Below are 12,070 nucleotides of genomic sequence, written 5' to 3' on the forward strand. Positions count from 1 at the left end.
ATTATAAGTAGCTCTTTATTATAGGTACTATAGTTATATTTAGCTCCGGAGAGTTTTTAGGACTAGAATACTACTAGATACTAGTATTTTTTTAGGCTATTACTAGAATTAACTTATTATAAAATAGTACTAGTAATTACGAATTTTAATATATTGGTTTTAATATAAATCTTCTTAGAAAAGTCAAAATAGACTAGGACAGGTATTATAATAAAAGCTTTTTTTAAAGTCTTAAAGCTTTTAGCTACTTTATTTATTTATATAAAGAAACCGGATTTCCGGCCCTTTTCTATTTCTTTTAAAAGGTTTATTAAGCCTATAGTTACCTGAGAGTAATAGTAAATAAACCTATAGTAGAAATTAGTAAATTTAAGAAATACTTGGATATTATAAAATAATTCTAGTTCTGGCTATTTAATAATACTACGGACCTGTTTAGGATCCGTATAAATATCTTCTATTTTAATAAGAAAGCCCAAAAATTCGACTTCCTTAATATTAAACTCGTATTTACTAAGTTTATAAAACAGGTTATTTTTATATAGCCTAGTAAGTACCTGGCAAATATAATTATAGTATTTATTCTTATTTCGGGAATAAATAAGAATATTATCTAAATAAATAACTATGAAATAATTTAGGAATCTTATAAATATAGTATTAATATATATTTAAAATATGGCTAGTATATTAGCTAGCCCAAAAAGCATTATAAGATATTTAAAATAGCTATAGTAGGTCCTAAAAGCCGTCTTTTACTTATATTCTTTATAAATTCTTACCTAATAATATATATCCTTAAGATCTAGCTTTATAAAGATCTTGGCTTCTCGGAGCTAGTTAAGGATCTTATTAATAAGAGAAAGCGGATGCCGATTCTTGATTATAACTTGGTTAAGTCTATAATAATTAATATAAAGGTATAGTTCTCTATTTTTCTTGGGAATAAAAAGAATAGGTACTCCTACTAGGCTTTTACTAGGCCTTATCTAATATTTATAAAGTATATCTTGCAAATATAGATATAATACTTCTAGTTAGGTCTCTAATAGATTATATAAAGGCCTATATAGGACTATACTATCTATATTAATAAAGTATTTAATACCGCCAAGATTAGGAAGTTCTAAAGCTTTATTAGAATTAAAAACCTTTAAGAAGTCTTTGTATTTATTATTCCGGAGATAAACAGGTATCTCTAAGGCCCTTTTCCGGAGGGTATTAATTTACTATATTAAAAACTCCTATTTAGTATTACCAGAACCATATAATAAAGCAGAGACCTAGTAACTATTACAAATATACGAAGCCTACTATTTAGGATAGTTATATTTACCTTTAGTTAAGAATAAAACTTAAGGTACTAGCTTAGGGTACTAGTTAAGCTCCTTACCGAATTCTTTTAGTATTAGGATCTTAATATTATTAGGCCATATAGGTATATATATCTATTATTTCTTAATATAGTCTATATATTATATAAGAATTACTTTATAAAATTCTATACTAAAAACAAGGCTATAAGAGCTAATATTCTTATACCTATAGAACCGGAGCTTAAAAGAATACATCTTGCTATAATTATTTATAATAAATACCTTAAGATTATAAGCTTAATAGACCTTAAATCTATTTCTATAAAAGGTTATAAACTCTTGGTTATACTTAGCTAAAATAGTAAAGCCCTAGCTTTAAGCCTAATTATTATTAAGGAAGTTATAGTCTAATCCGGTATTACCGAGTTTGCTATATATCTCTAAGGCACTTACTTCTGGCTATATTAATCTTGCTTAAATAATTATATAAAGTAATATGCCTTTTTTATTATAGCTAAAATTATTAATATTCAAGATTTGGCCTTCCTTTTTCTTTATTCCTTAGGAGAATCTCCTCTAGAGTATTCCTCTATAGTAATAGTATTAACCTACTTTTATAGACGCCTTGACTCTTCTATAATTTTGGCCTTATTAGGGTTCTGCTAAGCCTATTTAGTATACTTGAAATACTTTGCATTTCCTAAGAAATATTCTTTCTATTTATAAATCTAATAAACCATATCTAAAGTAGAACTAGTATTTTATTAAGGCCTTAAAGGAGCCAAAGTACTACCTAAGGATTTCTTATATAATTTTCGGAACTTATTCTTCTTTTTTTAATAGCCTTACAAATTAGAATTCGCTAAGTCAGAGTCCTTAGGAGCAGAATTACCCTTGCTAGACTTTCCTGTCTTTACTTTCCTTAATTTGGGATAAGTAGTATATTCTGCTTTCTAAGCTTTCTCAAACTACTCGGAAATAGATACTACCTTATCTCCTAAGAAAATAGATATAAGTATCTAATAAGTCTTATAGTTAGATAAAGTAGTATTAAGAGTCCGGATCCGGTTCCTCTTAGGATATAAGTCCTAGTTAACTTTAAAACTAATTATCCGAGTATATAACTTAGTAACTATCTTACTATTCTTTTAATAAAGATCTCGGAATTTCTTAAAAGCGTCTTATTAACGGGTTTAAGATACTTGAAGTATATTAGCCAAGTAGGCCTTAAATTACTCCTAATAGATCTTATATAATAGTAGGCTTTGCTTTATTATAGCCTCCTAAGTATTATAAGGTTTATTCCTAAGGGCACTTATAATAGAGTTAACTCTAGAAAAGTATCTATTATAAGTCCAAGGCTAGGTCCTAAAGACTACCTCCTAGGAGGATATAAATATCCTCTATTTCTTAAGAAACTTTCCATAATATAAGTCAGGTATCCGGACCTTAAGAAGCTTCTCTCGGTCCAAATATATCTTTAGGATATTATATAGTAGCTTCTAATAAATAATATTAAGATTACTCTTAAAGCTTATTATATTAGGAAAGGAAGTAGGTTCTAATCCTATTTCAGGAAGTTCCCTAGTAGGAATTACTAAGGAAGAAGAAATAGACTTATAAATAGAGTTTCTATAAGATATAGTAAACCGCAAAATATTCCTAAGAGTACTCTTATATTACTCTAACTATAGGATATACTAATTAATTATATCTACTAATTCTTGCTTTTATTAGAGTACTTTAACTTTAGTATATAAGCCCTATTCCGTAGCTTGGGCGGTAGTAACTCGGGCATTAATCTCGGTATCTTAATTATTACCGGGATTATTTCCGTTATTATTACTGGCTCTCGGAAGCTCCTAAGGGGTCCCGTTAAAAGTATTAGATGAGCCTTTACTATTACTCATATTAGGGTTAATCTGGTCAACTTTCTCTATAGGAATAGCTTTAGTAAGGGGTTATATATTTCGCAGATTTCGAGATATAATTACTTATTAAACTATCTTCTTTGAGGGTAAAGAGATTAGCTTATAAGGTATTTATTAGTAGGTAATAAGATAATAGAATAAATTAGTATATTATAAAACCATAGTATTAAATTTAGTACAGAACTAATCTCTGTCCCTCCTATAAGGTCTAGGGAAGCCCCCTCTAAATAGGAGGCCCCAATGGCATATATATAATTAGTAATTTATAAGCCTAATATATATAATATAAATAGTAGTTAGTTAGGATATTAAAGGGCTACCGAACTCCCTAATTAATACCCGTAATATCCGAGGTTTATTATATGCCCTTAAGTCACGTGCGACCCTATATATATTATATTATTAAAGCAGTTTTAAATTTCTTTTATTAAAGAATAAAATAGTAATTATAAAATTTCATTTAAAGTATATTAATTTATTATATAACTTATATTATATATAGTATTTATTATATAATTTAATTTAATTAAGTATTTTATAATAATAATAAAATCGATTTAAATAATAATTTATAAATTATTATGTTTTATAAATTATATATGTTTTATAAATTATATACGTTTTATTAAAAACTAGTTTTTAATATACCTCGATTATCTTAGAAAAATAAGCGGAAATGGTAGAAGCCTTGCGATTACGTGCTTTGAGGGTTGTTGAACTAGCTAAGTAATAAAGCTAGGGTCACGTGCTTGCAATGTAAACCAAGTAAAACGTACTGAATTGACTGCTGTTCTACAGTGGTAAGTAGCCCGTATATATAGCCCTGAACCCCCTAAATCACATGTACTAAATCCCTATGCCAGCTGAACCGATTCCAGCTATACAGGGTATTCCAGCTGTACAGGGTATTCCAGCTGGATAGGGTATTAAGCTAGTGCACAGCCCCATGGCGTTCGGTTCCAGGGCTTACTAAGCCTATTAGGGGCCTCAGGCCCCTAATTTCAACAAGGGTTGCTAGAAGGTTCCGTCACGTGCGCCCGTAGTGGGTCCGTAAGCTAGCTTATGAGTCGCCAGAGCACTCCAAGACTACTCCAGGGGTGCAACCCTTGATACTGGGAACAAGAAAGGAAACTTTTCGGATCTTTGTTCGTTCCTCACGGTTAGTCCCTCAAGGTATAACTAGCCTTTGGTTAGCATTATACCATATCCGAAATAATCTACAACATGGTCGAGCACGATCTTGAAGCCAACGAGGCTGACTGTGAGCTGCCTCCAATCGGTCTTTGCGAGACCTGCCGTTCTATAAACATTCAGGCTCTCGCAAGCTCGCGAGGCTTTAAGCATCTGGCCGCCGGTTCGGCTCTGCAACAAAGCGCTGAGCGATGCTCGCTATGCCAACACTTGGCGCATTATACTAAGCAGGCGGCAGGGCTTCATAACGGGAAACATTTTGCCGAGGGATGTACCGTTCGGTTAAAGCTGAAGAGATATTGTGCTGAAGTTGCGGGCTCTTCGTTTGGGGCCGTGGCCGAGATACTGTTCGATGATTACAAGCCAGTTCACTTCCAACATGATTTTTTTGCAGTTAACACGACCACAAAGGGTGAGAACCGTTTCGCAATTTGTTCTTAACGTGGAAATTCCTCTTTTTCTTCCCTTTATTGCCTTTTTTTTTTGCCTCTCAAATTTGCTCGACTTCCTAACTTCAATTTAGTGGATCCTGCTATTGCATTTGGAGTTCTTCCCATAATCCACGTCACAAAGACAAGCTCAAAGAAGTCATTTGGCACAGCTCGAAGTTGGATCAACAATTGCTTGAAATACCACCCTCAGTGTTCCCAGTCATTCTTAAAGTCAAACAGCTCAGATCAGCCTAGAAGACTGGTTGAGTTGCATCCTGCATCTTGTCCTAGCCCCAACAATTCTATTCGCCTGATCGAACTTTCTGACACGAGCCGTTGTCCGAAATACATCGCCTTGAGCTACTGCTGGGGTTACAGAAAATCGTATACAACGACGAAGGACAACGTGGGACTGCACATGCACCAGATACCTTATGCAAAGCTCCCGGCTACACTAAAAGACGCTGTTTTGATCTGCAAGAAGTTGGGCATGAAATATCTGTGGATTGATGCTCTATGCATCATTCAAGACTGCTCCATTGATATAGGCAATGAAGTTGCCAAAATGGCAATGATTTACCACAAAGCATGGCTTACAGTATCTGTCGATATCAGCAAGGCGTCAACAGAAGGATGTTTCAATGATGTGAGAAAACGTAATCTGCTAACCCTCGAGGATGGTGTTGGTTTCAAGGCGGAAATATCTACTGTTCTCGACAATGGATCTAAGAGCAGGCTATGTCTATTTGCACCTGTGGCTACATTTTCTAACCCCGATACTATTCAAGCCACTGCATTGACAGCCCGGGCTTGGACTTTTCAGGAGCAAGTATTGTCTCGTCGTGTCCTACACTACACAGCTTACGGCCTGGTATGGGAATGTCGAGCAGGTTTCATATCTCAGGACAACATCTTGCATTGGGATCGAAGCGCCGACACTTTGCCCAGGCTACCAATGAAACTATCGGCTTTATCAAATATAGAAATCTTACATGTCTGGTACAACGAAATTCTTACCATGTCATACTCTCTTCGCAAGTTGACATTTGCCTCCGATAAGTTGCCCGCCATCTCCGCCGTCGCAACCCTTTTCCAACAGCATCTTCAATCTCCATACCTGGCTGGCATCTGGCTCAAAAATATCGAAATTGGGCTATCTTGGCAAATTTTTGGGCGTCCAAAAAGCAAGGACCTAGAAAATAGCCATCCATCTTGGTCTTGGATATCGCGGACCGGCATTGTTACTTGGCCGATCTCGAAATATCACCTTGATGACGAGTTTATTACCCTGATTGAGATTGAAAGCTTTAACATAAGTTTAAAGAACCGAGACGTGCCGCTTGGGAGCGTCACAAGTGGTACCCTGGTTATACTTGGCTCTCTCAAACTTCTCCGGGTGCGAAAGATTCCAGCTGAAGATGAGAGATATATCCGGTATGAATTGTTCGACGAACGAGCAAGGAGGAAGCTCGGAGAAGCCGTCCTAGATTTTGACATTGAGGACGAAATGGAATTTCATTGCTTGGCGTTGTTTTCCAGGGTTTCAAATTTATCTTTGGGCTTCTTGGTCTCGTTCTTGTTGTTGTCGCCAATCTCGGGCAAACCTGGGGTATATACACGAAGCGGTGTCGCACAAATTGATGAGGTCGGTAGCTGGAAGTCGCTTGGAAGTCACAAAACAAGCAGAATAACCCTTTCGTAGATATATATATCCCTCGACGAGGGGATATATTTTTAGGAAGTATTTACTCTAGGTATCTTGGGAACTTGTTTAGGCTCATTGAATATGATCGCTAAAACTTGATAAAATGATGCAAGAGAACAGAGGTTGGATTAAGTGTGATTGGCTAAAAAGTGACAAGTCAAAACATGTGACGATATGGTAAATCTTGCTTAGGTGAGCAGCTCAGGGTTCTTAGTGTGCTTAGTGTGCTCAGGCGAGATGACTGAGCCGGAGGTGAGCAGAGGGTGATTAGCCCCTGGAGCAAGAGCGGCAAGCTTACTAACCGAATGAGAAGCACAAGAAGGAAAGAAATTGATTCATAATACCTTGTAATCCCGCCACTTTATGCCGCAATCTTCGCAAGACCAGGTCTTACACCGTTGCAAGGTGCAATAATAGTGGCTTTGTCGTTGGGCCTCGATGCAGAAAACTAACGAGCTTCTTTAGGAAGACTTACAAAAGCCGTGGAGAAAAGTACAGTAGAATGGATAGAATGCAGCCATGTTCTCAAATGTTTAGTAACTAATCGGGTTGACTCAGAGCAGTGGCCACAAGGCTGTAACCGAGATCCAAAGATAATAAGTATAAACGGCGGGGCAAGTGAATAGGAACTACCGTAAGACATTCTACTAGGGCGGCTTCAGAGGATGTGACACGGCCTGGACAAGCTGTGGAAGTGGAATGTGGGTGTGTTTGTGTATGTTTGTAATGAATAATGGTGCCCTAAGGGCGGTGAAGAAGCTATATATACGCCTGTGCGCAGCACGTGACAGGATGTACCTCTCCTACCTTAGTTTTGCGCTTGCTGTCAACAGAAGGCTTTTTTCTGCACCCGGAACTCCCCTTCTAGCACTGGCTAAGAATAGAATCGAGTGGTGTTCTGTCTGTTTTATGGCTGCTAAATGGGCTCAAAATGAACGCTAATAATTGCCGGAATAGGGATTATGGACATTCTGATAAGCGAGCCATATGCATATACCTGCCACTCAACTTGGAGTCCGGGAAGCTCCATTAACGTGGCTTAGGGCTGAGCTGCTGCCGTTCAATCTGATATGCCACCAAATGCACCCTCCCGAAGATCGGAACATCCGCCCCAACCCCGGAAGATTTTATGTTGGCCGTAGTGGCCAAAATTTTCGTCTGGTGGCGGCTGATACGAAAACTCCGGAGTCATTTAATAATAAGAGAGGTCAGCACCGAAACATGACCTACAGCTCAGTACCGGAGCTAAGACGTCAGATCCAAAATTGAGCAGTACAAAATCCTACAGCGGAGAAACAATGCTCACATCGCTTATAAATGTTTCAAGTCACGACTAGTATCGAAAGTTGGGTTTAAAGGCGGTTAATGTCTGAGGTTAAGGACTCCTCACTAACGAACCTCCCGATAGTAGTCAGTGCGCTCAGAGCATTTTACTAATAAATAACGATAAAATCTTTAAAATTTAATTCATCAAGTTATGCTTTAGTTACTTTACTTCCCTAATCCTAAATATTAAGTCGTGCCTATTCTTTATTATCTCATAACTTTTAAGTGTTTAAGCAGACTTTAGTTTTCCACGGCCTGTAAGCGAATTTGAGAAGCCTGAAAATGCCTGAAAAACAGGCCTGAATGCACAGACTACTGCTCACTTGCTCGTAAACGCAGCCGCAAGACCCCGCTTTCACTAGAACCCACTCTTCTGCGAACAGGATGTGCTCAAGTCCGTGTCCTTGGGCTTTCCCCACCAGAACTTCACCCTGCCTTAAAAGATAATATCAAAGTTGGGCGTGAGCGAGAGCGTAGGCGGCCATGGATTCCTCCTGGAACTTGCGTGGGGGCAGGATGGCCCCCGGAGTTCTCTAGTCCGCTGCGCTGGCTATCCAAAACCCCTGCTGAATGAATTGTATCTTGGGGGTGGGTGCTGTGTGAGCACATCCGATCAAGTTTAGCACAAGTTGACTTAGCTAAATGGCAAGTCGACATAACAAAAGTCCTCCGATGTTGGAGGGTCACTCTCAACTCGGTGCGTGCTGCATATGCACAGGTTTTATTAGTCTTCTCGAATAAGTTTCGGGTTGGCTTTTGAGGCTGAGAAAAGCGGTCCAGGGTACTATCAGTTTCTGTTTATTATTGGTTGTCACTCACATGTATGCAAAGCAACCACCAACTAGCCAATCGTGTACTGCCACACAAACATAATCGAAGGGGACCACCCGACAACCGCCCACGCCACTCAACCGCTCTGCAAAGATTCGCTTATAATTGCCCGTTTCTATCTGACCGTAACAGCCATATTCCCTCCGCCACCAGTTCAGCCCGAAGCTCTGGCTCTCGCAGCATGGGCGGTTGGTTGCTTATAGACAAAAAATAATCCAGCGATCGATTATTATAATTAATAAAACGCTGTAGCGATCGATAGAGAGTTCCATTTTGAATGTTTATAGAATAGTGAAACTCGTTCAACAGTTGCGGTCTATATAATTCCTGCCATGTGGCAAAAAAGAGATGCCTTCAGTTTGGTAGCAAGCCACACGAGGGCTGAAGATTATAAATTTAAGACCGATGAGCTCCCTCTTGATACTCTGCACCCTCCCATGTGCCGTTCAGGGCTGCTTGGCGCTAATGCAGATTTGGTAGCCGGTCTTCAGTGCAGGGCTTCCGGAAACAGCCAACCGTTCGTAAAAGTGCCAGATTCCGTGGAAACCTTGACCCACCCTTTTGGTGGTCCTGCTTGCTTCGAGGCGCCTTGGAGGGGTCCAAGTACTCGGCCCTCCTCCACTGTAAAGATATAAAGAGGACGCCCACTCTATAACGCCACTCTGTGGTTTTTGACTTGCCCGAAGCCCACTTTCCATTCCAAGTCCATGTGCCCTGTGCTCATACATTTGTTAGGTCTATAATTTAATTAACACAATAATTAGGACAGGACAGATAATCTATAGAACCAAAGATCGCCCGTGGTCAGTATTGGTTCCTTAATAGCCAAGCGCTCTTGATGCTATGCTAGTCTCCTAACATGAACTAGGTATACTGTACAATGGAACAAGAAACCAAATCAGAGCACGCTACCAAAGAAAAGGTCATGAAAGAAACACCGCCCTACGAAACAGCACGAATGGGAGATCCATGGGTACCGGGGGTATTCAAACAACTTCCTTGGGGTGGGCTCCTAGCGCTGGTTGGTGTCGCCATTTGCTGTCTTGGCCCGGTGGCTATCCTTAAAGACTCCGACGGCAAACCGACTGCAACCTGGCCCGACCAAAAACACCCAATCCAACCTGCGGTTCTTCTCTCGATATGTGCAGCCATTGGAAATACTCTGTTGCGTTATGCATTATTTCAAGGATGGAGCATCGCTTGGTGGGTCGAGGCACTCCGAGGCAGCACGGTTGGGGATCTCCATCGCCACTGGGAATATGGCACAAGCGTCTTGGCTTCAGTCACCTCGACCAGGCACTTCAACCGTATCGCTTTGGGAACACTCATAGCGAGTATTGTTGTAATTGATGGTCCTCTTCTCCAAAAAGCTACTTCCTCTACGACACGACCTCTGGTCAGTCCAGCGAATATAACAGCGCAGATCTCGCCAAACCCATTGCCTTTGGGATACACTGCGGTGATGACAGGCCATTCTGGGACAGTTTTCCCCAAATTTGATTTTGTTCAGCAAGTGATGCAGGGTTTCAACAATCGAACTGCTATCCAACTCAACTATACCGGGTGCAATGGCGTATGCAATACCACCCTTCAAGCTGCTGGATTTGACGTACATTGCTCGCACAGCACTCAGCCATACAACATTAGCGAGTACTCCGCGGGCACATCTTATGGGATGGGTTCCACCAACATTACCTTCAACAATGATGGATATGATGGTTTGATTCGCGTGCAAACTGCATTCAAGTCTACTCCAGGCTGCATAGGCAATCTAGCCGTTGCCGATTGCCAATACAATATTTCTCAGGTGAATTACCCAGTCCAGGTCAGCAATGGCACCGTCGAGCTCCTGCCACGCCCAACCGACGCGAACGATACGATCAAAGTATGGCAGCTATATCAAGAGGTCCACGGGCTTGGCCAGTGGCCATCCACTCTAGGTGGGATTTACAGCGTAGCGTATACCAAATACGAGTCGTCTAGCAGTTTTTACATTGATGGAACCCCCTTGTCCCTTATGTATTCAGGCTCGATCCCCATTCAATACCTTGTCGCCAACTCGAGTACCTTGGGAACTTGCGATATGTATTGGACAGACCCGACACCGGATATAATCGCTGGTATTCGGGAACTTGGGTTTCGCACCGCGATCGCCGCGACCAACTCAACTACCGACCAGACTTTCGAGGCAACCGAGATCGCCATTGTCCAAGTGTACGTCTCTCACTACCACTACTTAGGTGGTGCGTTGCTCGTCATGTTCCTTGGAGTTGTGTTAGTCTTTCCAACTTTCCTCGGTTGGTGGCAGCTGGGACGAAAGATGTCCTTCAGCCCAATCGAAATTGCCAAGGCTTTCAACGCGCCACTTTTGGCAGAGTTTAGGTCGAATAGCGAGATGAAGAAAATATTGAAGGAAGCGGGAGGGTTAGAAGTGGTGTACGGAGAAGTTGTGATGCCCGGTAGTGAGGGGGAAAAGAAAAGTCTTCAGATGGCGAACCCGGAATTTGCTATCAGGCCAAGGGCTAAATTTACTTATGATGGGTGATTGTTCTGGATTTCATGCCCCGTGTCAGTGAACTAGAGGCTCGGTAAGCCCGTCAAAAAATTTGATCCATCACCTGCAAGTCAACTAGGTGATAGATATTCTGAGAATGCTTTCTCTCTCTGAGGAAGTTGTAGTTCAGAAATGATTAGAAGGGTTCACTGGCCAACCACCCAAACTACTCAACCGCCCAACCCAAAAATCTTAATATTTAATTAATACCTTAATAGAATTATAATTCCTATTAGATACTAATACTTTATGGTATTCTCAATTCCCTAATAGCTATATATTACTTTAAAACTATATAATATTACTAAAATTATTTATTTAATAGCATTTTTAATATTTTTCTATTAATATTTATTCTGCTATTTTTATTTTTTACTAATTCCTATATAATTAATTAAAAATCTTATATAATATCCCAAATTCTTTAATAATATATAGCTTAATATAAAAGATTATATTAGAAGGTTTTTTATATTATTATAGTAATATTTCTTATTAAATTTTCTTTAAAATAAGAATTTATAACTTGTATTTTTTTAATTATAATACTAAATAACTACTTTTTATTTTACTAATAAATATTATTTTACTATTATATTTTATTTCTTTACTTTTGATCTATTAATTCGATTTCAAAGAGTTTTATATATAATTTCATATTTTCTCGCGTATTTTCTTATGAATTTAATCTTTTTACTAGTAATTTTTTATATTTTTATTATTATATATTATAGTTATTTAGCTACTAGAAGTATTATATAAATATACTATATATAGGCTTTTTT

General features: G+C 38.8%; 2 protein-coding genes across 2 annotated transcripts; both read left to right on the forward strand.

Moving 5' to 3' along the window:
- Positions 1–4,471: 4,471 nt before the first annotated feature.
- K444DRAFT_664854 (HET-domain-containing protein) lies at positions 4,472–6,571 on the forward strand (the record flags this gene model as incomplete). Its single annotated transcript, XM_024887013.1, has 2 exons — positions 4,472–4,850; positions 4,962–6,571. The coding sequence occupies 2 exons, from the start codon at positions 4,472–4,474 to the stop codon at positions 6,569–6,571; spliced, it is 1,989 nt and encodes a 662-aa protein (XP_024734869.1).
- A 3,085-nt stretch (positions 6,572–9,656) lies between these two features.
- On the forward strand, positions 9,657–11,292 carry K444DRAFT_592455 (uncharacterized protein; the record flags this gene model as incomplete). Its single annotated transcript, XM_024878239.1, has 1 exon — positions 9,657–11,292. The coding sequence occupies one exon, from the start codon at positions 9,657–9,659 to the stop codon at positions 11,274–11,276; it is 1,620 nt and encodes a 539-aa protein (XP_024734870.1). The 3' UTR covers positions 11,277–11,292.
- Between the last annotated feature and the right edge of the window lie 778 nt (positions 11,293–12,070).

Source organism: Hyaloscypha bicolor (genome assembly GCF_002865645.1).
Source record: "Hyaloscypha bicolor E unplaced genomic scaffold K444scaffold_108, whole genome shotgun sequence".
In the NCBI taxonomy this organism is placed as follows: domain Eukaryota; kingdom Fungi; phylum Ascomycota; class Leotiomycetes; order Helotiales; family Hyaloscyphaceae; genus Hyaloscypha; species Hyaloscypha bicolor.